Raw genomic sequence first — 19,249 nt, 5'->3', positions numbered from 1 at the left:
CTACCAAGGTTTAGCATTTAACTAAGAATACCAAGAGAACAAAATAAGTTTGATGATAAAAGTACATTGGAAAGTTGTTTAAAATGTCATGCCCTATCTGAATCATGAAAGTTTCATTTTGACAATACTGTCCCTTTAATAGATATAACACTGGTCACTTTGATCAATCATACCAATATCAATGAATTTGTACGCTGTCCAATGAAACTTCTACTTATATATGTTCATTTTTACTTTGATGTAATTGCTAAGTTTCTTCATATCTTGTTTCCAATCCAATATAACTGTACAAATGCCTCGGTTTATGTTCTAATTTGTACTATTAATCTGTACTTTGAATGTTTAAATTTTCAACTACAGTATAAATTTTATGAAAGAACCTCAGTGTTGTTTAAAGATTGCAGCTTAAATGTATATGCGCCCCTCAAGGCGGAGGAAGTTGTTGGTCACTGTAGTAGGGCAATAAAAAAATACTGTAATGTGTTAGAGCACTTTATTATGGCACAAATGCTTGAATGTGAACAATTGTATATTTTACTCATTTAGAGAAGGCTATCAATAAGATGTTTTTTTTTCATATAGGTGGCAAGAGTCCGTGAGCTAGTGACGTATGGGATATACATTCCTACCAGGAGGGGGCAAAGTTTCCAGAACTTCAAATGCCTATAAATACACCTCCCACCTCACTCATACCTCAGGTTTACAAACTTTGCCTTTTTAGGAGGTGGTGAAGCATGATGCACTTGATTTCTTCTGTGAAAGGCGCTTCTAAGCATATTGAAGCCCAGATCCTCTCTTAGTGCAGTGTTCGTCTGAGGGATGTTAAGGGAGTATTGCCTGATGATACCATGTTTTCGCCTATGGGAAATCTAGTCATACGGCTCTCTGTATATCGGTCGCAGGGATTCATCTGCTCCCTCCCTTTATAGATCGACAATATACTCTACAAATACCTGATGATGATAATAATAATAATGTTTGTATAGCCTTATAAGAAACCAAGTCCTGCCCCTAAACCTACAAGAAGGTGTGACCCTCAAGCCAGTTCTTCTGGTAAGGGGCAGACTAAAGCTATTTCAAAGAGTTTGGACAGACTCTGTCCAAAATCAGTGGGTTCAGAATATAATTTCTCAGGGGTGTCAAATAGTATTCAAAATAAGACCTCCTTTGGGAAGATTCTTTCTTACCCATGTAACAAAAACCCAGTAAAAGCTCAAGTCTAGAACTTTCAGGGGTAATTATCCTGGTTCTACAGCAGGAACAACAATTGTTTTTTTTATTCAAATCTTTTCTTTGTACCAAAGGAAAATTATTTTAGACTAATTTTGGATCTAAAAACTTTAAATTGTTTTGTAAGTGTCCCAACTTTCAAGATGGTGACTATAAGGAGTATTCTGCGTTTGTTCAACAAGGTCACTTCATGTCCACAATAGACTTACAGGACACTTACAATTCGATTCATCCAGATCACTATCGTTTTCTGAGATTCGCTTTTGTAAACAAGCATTACCAATTTGTCGGCCTTCCTTTTGGTCTTGCAACAGCACCGATAATATTCTTAATAGTTTTAGGTGCCCTTCTATCTGTAATCAGAGAGCAGGGTATTGCAGTGTTTCCTTATTTGGACGATATTTTGGTTCTAACTCAAACTTTTCATTTAGAAAATCTCACACAAAACAATTTCTTTTGTTTCTTCAAAGACATGTTTGGAGGATCAATTTACCAAAAAATTTCTTGATTTCTCATTCAAAGGTCACCCTTTTTGGTTTCCAGATAGATTCAGTGTCCATGACTCTATTTCTTACAGAACAGAGGCATTTGAGATTGGTTTCAGCTTGTCTAAACCTTCAGTCTCTTATCATTCCCTTCAGTGACTATGTGCATGGAAGTTTTAGGTCTCATGATTGCAGCATCAGTTGCAATCCTTTTTGCTTGTTTTCATAGGAGACCTCTACAGCTTTGCATGTTGCACCAGTGGTGCAGGAATTATTCTCAGATATCACAACTGATATACTTAAATCCCAACACTTAACTCACTCTGATTTGGTGGTTAAACCATCACCTTATTGTTCAAGGGGCCTCCTGTGTTCGTCCTACCTGGACTGTGATCACAACAGATGCAAGTCTCACAGGTTGGGGAGCTGTCTGAGGGTCTCTGACAGCACAAGGAGTTTTGAATCCTCGAGGGGCGAGTTTACCAATTAATATTAGAACTCCGTGCTATTTTCAGAGCTCTTCAGGCTTGGCCTTTATTAAAGAGAGAACTGTATATTCAGTTTCAAACAGACAATGTTACAACAGTGGCATATGTCAATCATCAAGAGGGGACTCGCAGTCCCCTAACAATGGAAGAACTGTCTCTAATACTTTCTTGGGCTGAATCCAACTCTTGTCTAATCACTGTGATTCATATACCAGGTGTAGACAATTTGGAAGCGGATTATCTCAGCCGTCAGATTCTACATCCGGGGAGTGGTTTCTCCATCCAGATGTGTTCTATCAGATTATGCAGTTGTGGGGTCTTCCAGACATAGATCTGATAGCCTCTCATCTAAACAAGAAACTTCCCAGATACCTCTCCAGGTCCAGGGATCCTCAGGTGAAATTGATAAATGCTCTAGCCATTCCATGGTTTTACCAACCTGCTTACATATTTTCACCTCTGGGAGTGATCTCAAAGATCATAATGGAACAATCTTATGTGTTTATGATAGCACCAGCATGGTTTCACAGGTTCTGGTATGCGGACCTTGTCCAAATGTCCAGTTGACAACCTTGGTCACTTCCTCTAAGGCCAGACCTTCTGTCTCGATGCCCGTTATTCCATCCGGATTTCAAATCTCTAAATTTGAAGGCACAGATATTGAACGCTTAGTCATAGAGGTTTCTCTGACTCAAGGAAAATATATCATAAGGTTTGGAAAACCTATATTTTATGGTGTTCCACTCATGATTATTCTTGGCATTCTTTTAGAATTCCTAGGATTCTACAGTTTCTTAAGGATGGTTTGGATAAAGGTTTGTCTTCCAATACTTTGAAAGGACACATCTCTGCTCTTTCTGATTTATTTCACAGAAAGATTGCTAATCTTCCTGATGTTCACTGTTTCGTACAGGCTTTGACTCGTATCAAACCTGTTATTAAATATATCTCTCCTCCTTGGAGTCTAAATTTTGTATTACAGACTTTGCAGGCTCCTCCTTTTGAGCCTATGCATTCTTTGGGTATTAAACTACTTTCTTATAAAGTGTTATTTCTCTTGACTATCTCTTCTGCTAGAAGAGTTTCTGAATTGCTTGCTCTCTCTTGTGAGTCTCCTTATCTGATTTTCCATCAAGATAAAGCTGTTTTGCGGACTTCGTTTACATTTTTGCCCAACAACATTAATAGGGAAATGATTGTTCCTTCCTTGTTTCCTAATTCTAAGAATACTTTTGAAAGGTCTTTACATTCTTTGAATGAAGTAAGAGCTTTGAAATATTTTGTGGGTACTAAAGATTTCAGAAAGACTTCTAGTCTATTTGTTATTTTTTCTGGTTCGAGAAAAGGGTCAGAAAGCCTCTGCCATTTCTTTGGAATCTTGGTTGAAAATTCTAATTCACAAAGCTTATTTGGAGGCGGGGCAGTCTCCACCTCAGAGAATTACAGCTCATTCTTCAAGATTAGTTGCAACATCTTTGGCTTTCAAGAATGAAGCTTCAGTTGATCAAATCTACAAAGCAGCCACTTGGTGGTCTTTGCATACATTTACAAAATTTTACCATTTTTATGTTTTTGCTTCTTCGGAAGCAGCTTTTGGTAGAAAGGTTCTTCAGGCAGCTGTTTGATTCTAGTGCCTATGATTAGTTTTTTTAATTTTTAAGAATTTTTAAGAATTTTTTTTGGATTTAATTTCTCAGCGGAAATAGCAGTTTTTAGTTTATCCATCCCTCTCTAGTACTTCCACATCTTGGGTATTATATCCCATACGTCACTAGCTCATGGACTCCTATATTGCCACCTATATGAAAGAAAACATGATTTATGTAAGAACTTACCTGAGAAATTAATTTTTTTCATGGTGGCAAGAGTCCATGTGACCCACCCAATTTTTTGAGGTTTATGATTTTTTTATATAAAGCACTTTATTTATCCTGTTCCTCTTTTTTATGCTTTTACTCCTTTTACACCTCACTAACTTGGCTATATGTTAAACTGAGGTATGAGTGAGGTGAGAGGTGTATTTATAGGCATTTGAAGTTTGGGAAACTTTGCCCCCTCCTGGTAGGAATGTATATCCCATACGTCACTAGCTCATGGACTCTTGCCACCATGAAATAAATTAATTTATCAGGTAAGTTCTTCCATAAATTATGGTTTATATATTCTATTGTGTAGGCTTTTATTTAAAAAATAAAATATACTTAGAGGATTTTAGTTTTGCACTGTTATGTTTTAAGTAAATATGTTCATTACTTATGTAATACTGTCTAAACCATATGAGGATGATAACATATACAGTTTATCTGGTTTTTAGGAAATGAACGATTTAAAATACTTTAGAATGGTTTAATTACACTGCAAATCAACTTTCATATTCTAAACAACTTTCGTCTCTGTTTATTTTCTAGTTTAGGGACATCTGTTTCTGTCATGGCCAAGATTCCACTGCTAGAGTGCCTAACTCGACAAAGCTATAGGATGTGCTTAGGTAGGCTGGCATCTTCTAGTGAAGGAGATATTGCTGAAAAGGAAAATGAGAAGGCTACTGAAATGGTGGACTGTGATGAAGATACAAAATTGAATAAACTGCCGCTTTTAGCTTCCCTCTCAAAGTCTGGGGAACATTCATCACAGGAAGTAACTAGTCCTGAAAACATGGATTCTTCTACCCATATTGTGGAGCATTCCGAAGGTTTTTCTGTGGATCTTCCTTCTTTCAATGTTTCACTATTAGATTGGATCAACGTACAAGATCGGCCAAATGATGTAGAGTCGTTGGTCAGGAAATGTTTTGATTCAATGAGCCGAGTAAGTAAATTTGAGGAATATTAATATTGCACACATGCAAACTGTATGTATCCTTTAATTTTAGCCCTCTAAAAGTAATTTTGAAATGTAAGTCACTCACTGAAAATCCCCTGCAACTGCCTGGATAATCAATATTAATCCACCCAGCACTTTAATTGATTGGACTTTTATTTAAATTTTTGATAAAAGTTAAATCTTTATTATCCTACAAAAAATAAAAAGGTCAATGTTTTGTCCCTCCTTTGGGGCCTTTATCAAGACCTACATACACATGCACACACTTATATTAGACCTAAAAATGGTCTATAATGTAGATTGTCAACCATATCTATATGACATGAGAGAAGGTCACTTGTTTTAGTTAAGATATTATGTACCTTCTTACAGCATATATATTTGAAGAATTTGCAAGATGAGTGATAAGCATTGGTATTTATCCTATTTTATTAATATTTTAAAAAAAGGAACATGGACCATACTTCAAGGGATAGGAAAATTAAAATTAAACATGCATGATTCAAATAGAGCATGTTATTGACACTTTTAAATTCACTTCTATATATTTTTTTTTTAAATTTCAAAGCTTCATTTAGATATCCAAAGGAAGATGCAACACATAGTATAATTAAGTCTTAAAGGAAGGAAAGGACGCGCAGGTCCCAGTGCAGTAGTGAAACATACAGAAACATTTCTAGGAAAGACAAACCGATATTGGAATGTATATCATGAAGTACAAATATAATAGAATTAAGTGAATACATCCATTGTAGTCTGGATAAAGGGGGACAGGGTAAGACTGGGAAGAAATAGAGTGGGGAAGACAAGGGGGGTGATTTGCTGTCGGTTATATTTAAGGTGTCAATGTATAAATAGTTTGAAGATATGTGTGGGTAGGTCAAGTGAAGAACGTCGGGTGTGTCTAATTCGTTGTGGTTACACTAGGCAGCCATAGGGTGTTACATTTTATCTTTTCAGTCAGTCCAAACCAATTCAAAAAGATTAGATTTGTTTAGGGAGTGAAAGACGTCTTTTTCCATTGAATATATGTAGGCCATTGTATTTAAGATTACACACCACTTTGGGGGTAGTTCTTTTTTCCATGTTTTGGCAATGTTGTATTTAACTGCGGAAAATAAGTAAATGCAGAGGTAGCTTTGATGTTTGGACAGGTTATGCATACCTAAATGCAGGATAAATTCATTTCATATTGGCAAGAGTCCATGAGGCCCACCCTTTTTATGGTGGTTATGATTTTTTGTATAAAGCACAATTATTTCCAAATTCCTTTGTTGATGCTTTTTACTCCTTTCTTTGTCACCCCACTTCTTGGCTATTCGTTAAACTGAATTGTGGGTGTGGTGAGGGGTGTATTTATAGGCATTTTGAGGTTTGGAAAACTTTGCCCCTCCTGGTAGGATTGTACATCCCATATGTCACTAGCTCATGGACTCTTGCCAATATGAAAGAAATGAATTTATCAGGTAAATTCTTACATAAATTATGTTTTCTCCTCCTTGGATTTTTAACCTGTGTTAAGAGTTTTGCAAGCTCCTCATTTTGAACCTATGCATAAATTGGACATTAAACTTCATTCCTGGAAAGTGTTGTTTCTTTTGGCTATTTCTTTTGCTAGAAGAGTTTCTGAATTGTCTGCTCTTTCTTGTGAGTCTTCTTATCTGATTTGTTTTCATTAGTATAAGGCTGTTTTGTGGGCAGTATTTCATTTTTTTTCTTTAGTTTGTTTCTTCAGACAACATTGGTAAAGAGATTGTTGATCCTTCTTTGTGTCCTAAACCTAAGAATGCTTCTGAAAGATCTTTGCATTTTTGGATGTTATTAGAGCATTTAAATTGTATGTTAATGCTACTAAGGTTTTCAGGCAGACTTCTAGTCTGTTTTTTCTTTTTTCTGGGCCTAGGAAAGGTCAGAAAGCCTCTTGTGTTTCTTTAGCCTCTTGGTTGAAACTTTTGATTCACAGAGCTTATTTGGAGGCAGGTCAGTCTCCACCTCAGCGGATTACAGCTAATTCTACTAGGTCAGTTGCCACTTCCTGGGCTTTCAAGAATGAGGCTTCAGTTGATGAAATTTGCAAAACAGCTACATGGTCTTCGGGTCGGGCGTTCTGTTTTGTACCACGGCTGGAAGTCAGCCAACTAATATAGCCATCTACATCGGCTTTCTAACAAGATTGTGCTGCTGGTGTTCTGGAGGAACCGACACACTGATTGGACGAGTCCCTGTGACGTCAACAGCTCCAGTGTGTCTGTCGGGCGACCCATAACAGTCCCGGTCTGCTACCATTGGCACTCTGTGCCGCTCCGTTTGTGAGTAGTTTGTGATCTTGGGGGGAGGGCTAACTGTTGTGCCTCTGCATATCCCATACGATACTGCTCTATGTTTGGCGCCTCTCTTTTTTGTCTTTATCGTCTGTAGGAGTCCACCCTGGATCATCCTTTTGGGAGTACAGCCTGACTCTTTTTCATCTGTCTCAACTGTTATCGTTGCACACAAGCGCACCTCTTTGGGGATTATCGATCCTTGTATGTTTGGTTACATTACTTTTACATTTCACACTAGCAGAATTTGTCATAAGACTACAAATAAATAATACTTTTATAAACTACTCTTACTTTAGTTATGCTTACTAACCTAATAATCTTCAAAATACAGAATATGGGTATTTGTCAGAAACTGATAAAGGAAAACCCCAAAACATGATGTCTTCTATTAAATTTCTGCCCCACCAAAATCAAGTCATCAGTTTAGTGCTTGCCTCCCTTTAAGATATTTTGACATTTAGAAAAAAAATGTTTAGAACAACTTTACATCCTAATTAACTGTAAATTTAGAACGGTTTCAACCTAGGAGCAATCTGCTCATATTCCTGTTAAATATCTTGCACAGTGACATATTTTTTTTTATTTTCTCAAAAAGTAGAAACTTCCATTTTGACTTGAATGCATCTTCCTATATAGAGATCACCTTCGGTTCTACCTGCTTGTAGTATGGTAGTCTGGACTGAAATGTTTGCTAATTTGTACAAATGAAGAAAAAGGTGTTTATTCTCTCAGTATGGTTTCCTGCTATCTGGCCTCCCCAACTTAAAAAGGGTTGCATGTGGCCAGTACGATCCCATCCCTTCATACATGCCCACCCTCCCAGAGATTCAGAAAATATCTCTGAATTAGTTCACAGTTTTCTCTTTTACTGTGGCTTTTCTCTCAATGTGTTGTTACAGTAATGATAGGCAGCTGTTAACATCATTACAGAATTATATAGCTGGCAGATCAATTTTACCAAATGTTTGTTCTGTCAAAACTGTTTTTCTTTTTCCTAGACAGTAGAGTTTCTAAAACCACTCAGTAATCAGAAAAACAAAAATCATAATGTCTGTTAATAACTTTATGATGATGACTTTTGATTCGGTGATGCCCTTTGCAACTTTTTTTTTCTTGACACAGTGGGACACAGCATTAATATTGAATCCAAGAGGATTGCTTGATTGATTCATGATTAGCAGATGTTCTTAAGAAACTGGTTTTCTTCAACAAAAATGAACAGTTCCCACCACAGATGGCAGTGTCTTAGGTTAAAGTATGATATGAAATCCTCACAGCACAAAATGCAACATTCTGGGAGTAACATTGTTTAAGTCCACAATGAAAATGTTACATTTTCAATTTGGCAGATATCTATCAAGCTCTGTATGGAGCATGAGGGCTCCATAACCTGTCCGCCTGCTCTTTGCAGGCGGACAGACATCACCGCAATTCAACCCGATAGAGTACGATCAGGTTGATTGATACCTCCCTACTGACGGCCGATTGGCCTTGAATCTGAAGGGGGCGGCGTTGCACCAGCAGCTCACAAGAGGTCTTGCGGACCTGATCTGCACTGTCGGATCAGGTCCGCCAGACCTTTGATAAATATCCCCCTTATCTCAATTGTCTACAATCTAGGTCTAATAAATACCAGAATCAATGAATCTCAAATATGCTGCACTGCTTCTGTTTTTAATAACATCATGTAATACACAGTAGTTAGAGGCCTGGATAGTGGTGCATTAAACCTTTTTATCTTTTATAAAAAACACTTAGAGAAAGTATTACAACATTTTTACATTTTCATTAAATATTTTAGTAAAAGGACATTAGTATAGATTTTAAAGGGACATTGTAAGCTAGATTTTTCTTTGCATAAATGTTTTGTAGATGATACATTTATATAGTCCATATGGGGTGTTTTTGTACAAATGTTTAGTTTTGCTTATTTATAAATAAAATTGTTATGATTTTCAGAATCCTAACCAAGACCCAATGTTTTAGATGTATACTGATGTATACAGACTTCAGATTGCTTCTTTTTGTATAATGGGTCTTTTTATATGCGGGGGGGGGGGGTCTGCTTTCACTGTGTGTTCCAGCCTAACGTCATCAACTGTGCTAAATTGGGAGCTTCTAATTGAGTTTTTAAAAGGTTTTATACTGGATTTTTATATCCGTATCTGTGCATATTATTCATTATAGTACTGTATATTTGTGGTTAAATGAAAATTGGTGTATATTGTTCCTTTTAACTTTATAATAAAACTTTTAGAAAAGTTTTATTTTGTCTTTGATATGTTTCTTTTCCCCAATATAAAGTTGCTCTTAACCTTGATGTTTTCACATTTCTTATACACTCTTGAAAGGATTATTCCAATTTAATTAATTAATTATTATTATTATTATTATTAATAATGAATTTCTTTTGGTATTGCGACATTACTCCTTCAAATTCCAGGATACTTTTAAGATAATTTTGCATAAGACAAATTTCAGAGCTTGGTGTTCTTTGTGTATTTCTCATCAGGGAATATGCTCAATGTTTCTTCTCAGAAGGTTAATTCTGTGTTTGATTGTTTCATTCTGACTTTTTTCTTTTACAAGATATGACGAGTCCATGGATTTCATCCTTACTTATGGGATATCGCTTCCTGGTCAGCAGGAGGAGGCAAAGAGCACCACAGCAGAGCTGTATATATAGCTCCTCCCCCCCAGTCATTCTCTTTGCCTGTGTTAGTGATAGGAAGAGGCAGAGTGAGGTGTTAGTTATAAGTTTCTTCAATCAAGAGTTTATTATTTTTAAAGTAGTGCCACAGTGTGCTACTTGGTTCTGGGGGTTAGCCTAGTCCAAATCAGTCTCTTTAGTACTTAAAGAGAAGCATTTGGTGGCTTCAAAGCAATGGGAACTTGGATGGATATAATTCTCACTGCTGCCCTGCTTGTAAAAGTCTGAGGGAGTAAGGCTCAGCACTTTTTGTTTCCACAGGCCAATGTGAAGAGGAGAAACGAACTTCACAAGCTGGGTGAGATGCCCTACTGCAGGGCAAACGTCTAAGGTAAGTGCTAAGTTTAATTTCTGGGGATATTTCACAGGAATATTGGCACTTTATACTACACTAGACATGGCAATTACGGCATTTACTCAAGCGGTTTTTCTTACAGTGATACAACCATTTTTCATCCCAAAAGGCTTTAATTTACTGAATCAGCCGACCGGGAGTGTTGTCTCCACATTACAAGCTCCCAAAGGCTTTAATTTACAGAATCAGCCGACCGGGAGGGTTTACTACATATTACAGGTTCCCAAAGGCTTTAATTTACTGCTTCAGCCGACCGGGAGGGTTAACTCTATTTTACAAGCCCCCAACGGCTTTAATATTGCCTAAACAGCCGACCGGGAGATTTAACATCCATATTTTTGTCTCAACGGCTTTATCTTAATTGCACCAGCCGCCTGGCTCCCAATGGCTTTCATTTCTAACCCCAGCCGACCGGGAGGTTTAACATGTTATTACAGCTCCCAGCGGCTTCATTTATACAGTAGCCGCCCGGGAGGTTTAGTGCCTTTATTACACAGTGATGTTTGGGAGAAGGGGTTTCCTCTTTGACATACATTTTTTTTTTCTGCTCCGGAAAGTAATCTACACTATGGGACTGTTATTCTATATGTCCACAATGGGCGGAGCTACTCTACGCACCATTGCTTGCGCGCCTTTACTTCATGTACCATGATGGATACGTGTGTCATGTTTACTTGATAACATAATACACTTAGGTTCTGAATAGTTCAGTAAGTAGCACACTGAACCAAAGACCTGAGGACCCAGGTTTAAGTTCAACCACACCAGGCAAACATATGCAATAACACACAATAACCTGACTTGGTTATTACAATGTCCAATGGTAAGGTTGGTTGTTTTAGCTGCATTAGATAACCATGCAGCAGGGAGCTTTCTCACTCTGGGCTACGGTGTTCTTACGCTGTGTCATCTACTATTTAGCTCCCATACGCCATTAACTTCTGTTAGTCGCATCTTATATAAGCACAGCGACTGGTTGAGTGTGTACATTACGCCCACGAAGGGCGGGCTTATCTCTGGTCTCCTTTTCTCAGTGGCGTAGTAGATTTGCTGGATGCGCTTAAATGGGAGGTGGAGCTTGGAGCCGTTTTTTAGCTGTGCTTGTTTGCCAGATGCAGTTCTTCCCTTCTGTGTGTCCGGATAGCGTTTCCTTTACTTTACGGATTTGGTTTCAGATACGTGGGGAAGGAGTTAGAGTACCTCTGCAAGTTTTCCTGAGGTTAACTCTGTAGGGTGTGCAATCGCTGTGTTTCTGATTTAAAGTGACAGTACTTCACAAACATTTACTATTTCAGAGTATGGTATGGCTGTTCAAGGAACAGCTGACGGCAATATAGTGACACATAAGTACACAAGGACAAGCTGCCTTTGCCCTTAAAGAGATAAGGTGTTTCTATCAATAAAGTGACAGTTTATCCTTATAAGGCTGTACTGTTGGCTTGACTATGGCCATTTTAGCCGCAATTCTCCTGTAGGGTCCCACATTTTATTATGGCCCACATACAGCATCCTTTTACTACTTTTTTACCCATTACTGTGAGTTTAGAACTTTTTTTTTTTTTTATGGCCGCATTCAGTGCTCTGTGGTTCTGTTCTGATGTTATATGGAATTGTGGCACGTGACATAGTTTGTTCTTCGCGATGTGTGTGACCACCACTTTTAACTCTTTAATTGTTTTCTGCACAACATAAATGAGAAGTTATTTAAAAAAAAAAAAAAAAGGAAATGCAAAAAGACGGTGTTTTCCATTTTTTATAAGTCCCTCTCCCCTTGAAGATATACTATTGGGGAGTATGTGGACGGTGGTCATTTTACCGCATTCCTACTGTACCCACGATATATTAGGGACCACATGGTGTACTCTTGTGGTCTAATTTGGGAACTCGAAAACTGGAGCATGTTCAATCCCTCATGCTGCTACAGTGTCATTTTCTCTTGTCCCTCATGTATCCTGTGTTTTATTGACAGGTGGAGGGCTCCGATTTTTTTTCTAGTATGCTATTTCTCATGAGATATTCCCTTCTCAGCTAAGGAGGCTGGATAATCATTCCTGAGGTAGAATGGTTTCAGCTGGGTTACTAGACTTGTTACGTCCTAAGAGGGTAGTTGCTTCTTTCCATGATTCCGAATGGGTCTTACTCCAAGGTTTTCAACCACTTTCAGCTGTGTCACCATCGTTAGAGCGCTGCAATTTGACTGCTGTACTTTTTTAGTAAAAAAGAAAAAGTCCTAGGGTTAAATCCAGGATATGCTTTGAACTTATGAGTTTGCTAAATTCGACTTTCTTCAGATCACTAAATTTTGCTGCCTGTCGAATTTTAAGGGACCCACCTATTCCGAGGGTAAACGCTCCACGACTGCTGCTGGTCCCAAGTCTACATGACGTGTTGGCCCCTGATCCGGGACCGGATCTAGTAGGGGGCAGACTGTTTTTCTTCATCTGGACTTGGATGAGAGATTCATGGGTATTGGAGATAGTGTTTCAGAGATGCAATCTGGAATTCGGAAATTCTTCCCCTAGAGGAAGATTTCTCCTTTCTTGATTATTCCAGATACAGAGAGAGATGTTCTTACGTTGTGTAAGAGACCTATCCTTCTTGGGAGTAATTTGTCCCGTTCCAATTCAGGAACAGGGACTGGTGTTTTAGTCAGTCCTATCTGAGATCTCATGAGTCTAAACAAATGAACCTAGAGTTGAGAGCTATATTCTAGGCACTTCAGGCTTGGCCTCAGTTGGCTTCGGCTTAATGCATCAGATTCTAGTCGGACAACATTACGACTGTGGTTTCATCAACATCAGGATGGAACTAGGAGTTCATTAGCGATGACAGAAGTAGTCAAGATAATTCAGTGGGAGGATGCTCACTTTCGTTATCTGTCGCCGATCCACATCCCAGGGGTGGAAAACTGGGAAGCGGTTTTTCTGAACAGACAGTTTTTCGGCCGGGTACCTGATTCTCAGATGGGACAGGCCAGAGTTGGGTTTTATGGCATTTTGTCGGAATGCCAAGCTTCCCAGATGCGGGTTCAGGTCTAGAGATCCCCAGGCCGAGCTGATAGATGCCTTGGCAGTGCCTTGGTCTTTCAGTCTAGTTTTTATGTTCTCTACATTTGATCTCCTTCCCCGGGTGATTGCTCGAGTCAAATAGGAGAGGGCTTCAGTGGTCCTCATCGCTTTGGCGTGGTCTTGCAGGACTTGGTTTACTGATCTGGTGGACATGTCATCCTACTTTTCATGGAAGTTTCCACTATGGATGGGTATTCTCTTTCAGGGACCCTTCCATCATCCGAATCTAGTTTCTTTGCAGCTATCTGCTTGGGGATTGTGCGCTTGATTTATCTAAGCGAGGGTTTTCTGATTAGTTAATTGATACCTTGATTCAGGCATGTAAGCCTGTTCCTAGAATGATTTACCATGAGATATGGCGTAAATATCTTTATTGGTGTTAATCCAAGGGCTACTTATGGAGTAGAGTTAGGATTCCCAGGATTTTGTCTTTTCTCCAAGACAGATTGGAGAAAGGGGTTGACAGCAAGTTCCTTAAAGGGGCTGGTTTCTGTTTTGTCTATGTTTCCATACAAGCGTCTGGCAGATGTTCCAGATGTCCGATATTTTTGTCAGGCTCTGACTAGATTCAGGCCTGTGTTTAGACCTATTGCTCCTCCTTGGAGTTTGAATTTAGTCTTTACGCTCTTCAAGGGGTTCAGTTGGAACCTATGTATTCCATAGATATTAAGTTATTATCATGGAAACTTTTTATTTTTGGTTGCTATTTCTTCTGCTCGCAGAGTTTCAGAGCTTTCGACGTTTCATTGTAATTCTCCTTATCTTATTTTTCCTTACGATAAGGTGGCCTTACGTACCAAACCTGGTTTTCTTCCTAAGGTTTTTTCACATTAACATATTAGTCAGGAAATTGTGTTCCTTACTGGTGTTCTAATCCTCCTCCTGCGAAGGAACGACTGTTACATAATTTTGAAAATGGTCCGTGTCTTGAAGTTTTTCTTTCAGGTCTCTACGGATTTTCGTCAATCATCTTCCCTGTTTGTTGTGCTTTTCTGGGAAGCGTAAGGGTCAGAAGGCTACGGCTACCTCTCTTTCTCTTTGTATGAAGAGTATCATACGTTTTGTGTGTGGGACTGCTGGACAGCAGCCTCCTGATCGAATTGCGTCTAATTCCCCTAGGGCTGTGGCTTCTTCAGGGGCATTTCAAGATGATGCTTCTGTTGAACAGATTTGCAAAGCTGCATATTGTTTTTTCTCTTCACATTTTTTCCAAATTTTCCAAATTTGATACTTTTGTCTTGTTAGAGGCTGTTTTTTTTTGGGAGGAAAGTGTTTCAAGCAGTGGTTCCTTCAGTTTAGGTTCCCTGTCTTGTCCTTCCCTTTCATCCGTGTCCTATAGCTTTGGTATTATATCCCATAAGTATGGATGAAATCCGTGGACTCGTCATATCTTGTAAAAGAAAAGGAAATTTATGCTTACCTGATAAATGTATTTCTTTTACGATATGACGAGTCCACGGCCCACCCTGTAATTTTCTAAGACAGGTCTTTATTTTTGTTAAACTTCAGTCACCTCTGCACCTTAGCTTTTCCTTTCTCTTCCTAACTTCGGTCGAATGACTGGAGGGGGAGGGAAGGGAGGAGCAATATATACAGCTCTGCTGTGGTGCTCTTTGCTTCCTCCTGCTGACCAGGAGGCAATATCCCATAAGTAAGGATGAAATCCGTGGACTCGTCATATCGTAAAAGAAATAAATTTATCAGGTAAGCATAAATTTCCTTTTCAAATGTATCAATAGGCAAGCTATATGGTGGTATGATGTTTCTGTACTTGCACAGGGGCACAAACTCAAATATATACTTTGATCCGGAGAGATATACATGTGCTCATCCTTGATGATCAGGACATTTTATACAGTTTTATAGAAGAGTTGCAAGGTCTTTGCTCATTGTAGCATATAAGCTGCATATATTACTGACTTGTGTGGGCACTGTGTAATCTTTGTGAAAATCTTGCTAAATATCTTGGTGGCTCATATCTGAATGTTATAAATCTGGAAAGGTGGAGTGATGTAATCTGTTATTGTAATTTACTTAAGGTAATTTTGTTGTAAAATGTATGGGCACAACATGGAAAAACAACTAATAGCAATAAAATGTTCTAAATTCATTTCCATCTTAATGGGAGGAGAGTCCACGGCTTTATTCATTACTTGTGGGAATTAAGAACCTGGCCACAAGGAGGAGACAAAGACACCCCAGCCAAAGGCTTAAATACCTCCCCCAGTCATTCTTTGCCTTTCGTCACAGGAGGCTGGCAGAGAAGTGTCGAAAGATTCGGAGTAGTCTCTTATGGAGGGTAGTACTCTTCGGAATGGGACTGGAGTTTTAAGTAGTTCTGTCAGCCTCTCAGTGAGAGCATGGATGAAAGTTAGAGTGCGGAGATGCAGGGAGAGTCTTTCTGTGAAACCATCCCGACTAAGATTAACAGCTCCATAAGCAATCAGCGTTGACGAGTTTCGCTGCCTGATTTCTGCTCTCAAGTCCATGTCAGGAGCGATGCTACTACTGTGTCACACTTGAAAGGCCGTGTTCCTGTTCCACGGCATATATTCTGGTAAGATCATTTCATTTATACACATATGATAACGCAAGAAGACAGGGTTACAGTGTGTCTCCTTTTATCAGTATAGAATCAAGGGTTAATATCCTCAGAAAGGGGGTTATTGAACAGGGGGGGGGATTTATGCATAATATTTTTTATTGTGTTTAATGCTGCGATGTGTGAGATGAGGCTCTGTCAATGTGTGAACAGTCAGTTTTCTTTAGAGAGATATCGATGCAGCCTTTTTGGCGCGTTTTTCTCTTTAGTGCAGGGGAGGACGCTCTTTCTGGGTCGGAATCGGCAACATCTAGAACTCCGGCTGCGAAGGAACCAGTCTTTAAGTTTAAGATGGAGCATTTGCGCTTTCTGATGAAAGAGGTGCTTGCAACGTTAGAGGTTCCGGAACCGAATCTGCGGGAGGAACCCCTTCGATCCCTAAGCTAGATAGGGTTTATGAGGACAGGGTGGTGTCTCAGACATTCTCGGTCCCCGTTAAGATGGCTAATATTATTAAGAACGAATGTGAGAAACTTGGCTTGTCCTTTTCCCCATCTACTTCTTTTAAAAAACTGTTACCCGTTCCAGACTCACAGCTTGAGCTGTGGGGGGCCATTCCTAAGCGGACAACTATCCCGCTCAAAGATAGCTCTTCATTCAAGGAGCCCATGGATAAAAAATTGGAATCCATGTTGAGAAAGATGTTTCAGCTCACGGGGTTCGTTTTTCAACCGGCAGCGGCGGTCTCTGCAGCTGCTACCTACTGTAGTGACGCAATGTTCGAGGTGGAGACTCCCCTCGAGGAGATACAGGAACTAATTAAGACCTTAAGGGTAGCTAATTCATTCATCTGTGATGCAAATATGCATATTATTAGCCTGAATGCCAAGGTATCAGGTTTTTCTGTTCTAGCCCGTAGGGCTCTGTGGTCTGCTGACATGACTTCCAAGTCTAGATCACTATCCCTCCCATTTCAGGAGAAAGTACTTTTTTTTGGTCCAAGCCTAGACTCTATCATATCCACGGTCATGGGAGGCAAGGGTGCTTTCCTGCCGCAGGATAAAAAGGATAAGCCTAAGGGGTCTACTTTTCGTCCCTTTCGTTCGGACAAGTCCCAACGCCTGCAGCCTGCCGCGAAAACAGAGCAGTCCAAGGGATATTGGAAACCAGCTCAATCTTGAAACAAAGCCATGCAGAGCAAAAAGCCCGCCAAGACAAAATCGGCATGAATGGGCAGCCCCTGATCCATCTCTGGATTGCGTAGGGGGCAGAACTATCTCTTTTCGCGAAGGCTTGGGTAAGAGACTTCAGGACCCTTGGGTTCTGGAGATCATCGCCCAGGGTTACAGGATAGGATTCAAGACTCATCCGCCCAGGGGCAGATTCCTCCTGTCAAGACCAGAGAAGAGAAACACCTTTCTAGAGTGCAAGAGGGATCCCTCCTCTCTCGGAGTAATCGTTCCAGTCCCTCTAGCAGAAAGAGGTCTCGGGTATTAGTCAAACCTTTTTGTGGTCCCAAAGAAGGAGGGCACAATTCTAGACCTAAAGTGGCGAAACAAGTTTCTGTCAGTCCCATCGTTCAAGATGGAGACGATCAGGTCTATTCTGCCCCTATACGCAAAAAAGGGGATAGCAATAGCACTACACAAATAGGATGGGGTTGCTCAATCTGGTTTAATTAAAAGTGTACCTTGTGAGCTAGAGTGCTTGTGCACAGAAACAATTTGCAACGTTAAGTCAAAAAACCAAGAGTACTTAGTGTTATGAACATCATTTCACATACTGAATGAAAATAGGCACACTTACCAGTATATTTATGTGATTGCTCCATAACAAATTTATTTGTATTTAGTTTAAAATTTAAAATGCTGTCAGCATATAATAAAACAAGAAGCAATAACTGATACCCAGTGTAAAACAATTTAATATAAGTTTAAAATATCGCTTTGGGTACATTTTCCAGCATATATCCACTTTTTTAGTGGTGGAACCATCAGCAGTTTGCTGCAGCATTGCATAAGCCAATAAATTAGGCCATTTTTGCAATAATATCTGACATCACAACTGCATATTACTGATGCTTAATCTGAGGATTCCATTTCAGAGAGCAAATATATGAATAATAACAAAGTGATCACTTAATTAAACTATAATACTTATACAGTATACAAAAATCAATATTATCCTCCATCTATTCCAGCATAAGATGTTAGATGCAGGGGCATTTCTTTACCATTCCTTACAGCAACCAGTGCACTATCAGTGATTAATGCAATTTCGAGCCTCTTTTTGATTAATGCAATTTCGAGTCTCTTTGTGGTTTTAATTTACACACTCGCACATATTTAGTGGTTTTATGTAAGTATTTAGATAATAAAAGTTATGTTTTAATTTACTAATTCTATTTTCTGATTTCTCTCTATTCTGACACCTCCAAGGCAGAATATGCTGTGATCTGAGATGTCATCACAGAAAATGCAACATGACTGCAGAAAGTATGGGACAAATGCAAGAACTGTTAGTGCTTTCACTTTGCAGTGCTGCCCACATTAGACTATTCTCTTCAAACAGAGCTTTGCCCTGGTTGCACTGGGTGAGTTTTCCTTTTCTCAATGCAGCCAGAGAAAAGTGCTGTTTGAAGAGACTAGTCAAATACAGAACAGCATTGCAAAACAGCAGTGTATTGATTATGGTTTTTTTTTTTTATTACTAAATGTTACAGCATAAATATGTGATGTCTAGTTAATCAACACAGTGCTTTAGTGTAACTGCCTAATTTACAATTGATTTTTATTTCAAAATGACTTGGAGAAAAATTTTCACAAAAAAATCTAATTGCAGAAGGTGAAGAAAAGTTCTGCCTCTGGGTGCTACTAGTTCAAGAGGGACAGTTCATGAGTACAATAGATTTGAAGGATGCTTACCTTCACGTGCCAGGTATTGCAGTGGCATCTTATCTGGATCACATCCTGGTCCAGGCTCCGTCCGGCAGTCCTCGCAGAGGACCATTCGAGGGCTCTTCTTCTTCTCCTTCGATCTCATGGATTGAAGATAAACGTAGGGAAGAGTTCCCTGGTTCGCAGCAACAAAGTGGAATTCCTGGGTACGATAATAGATTCCATATCCAAGATTACGTCCAGCTGTCTTGCACTTCAGACCTCCTCAAGACCATATGTGGCCCAGTGCATGGAGGTGATTGGGCTCATGGTATTCAGCATATATGT

General features: G+C 39.2%; 1 protein-coding gene across 1 annotated transcript in view; it reads left to right on the top strand.

The window, feature by feature from the left end:
• Window positions 1–19,249, top strand: part of RB1CC1 (RB1 inducible coiled-coil 1) — a gene marked incomplete in the record, with an annotated part of 595,085 nt that overhangs the window by 162,717 nt on the left and 413,119 nt on the right. The window contains 1 exon segment of the mRNA XM_053715035.1: window positions 4,612–5,011. Coding sequence (XP_053571010.1) covers window positions 4,612–5,011 — 400 coding nt within the window.

Source organism: Bombina bombina, chromosome 5 (assembly GCF_027579735.1).
Source record: "Bombina bombina isolate aBomBom1 chromosome 5, aBomBom1.pri, whole genome shotgun sequence".
Taxonomy (NCBI): Eukaryota; Metazoa; Chordata; class Amphibia; order Anura; family Bombinatoridae; genus Bombina; species Bombina bombina.
Note: the sequence above shows the minus strand (reverse complement) of the source record. Positions and strands in the feature narration are given on the sequence as shown.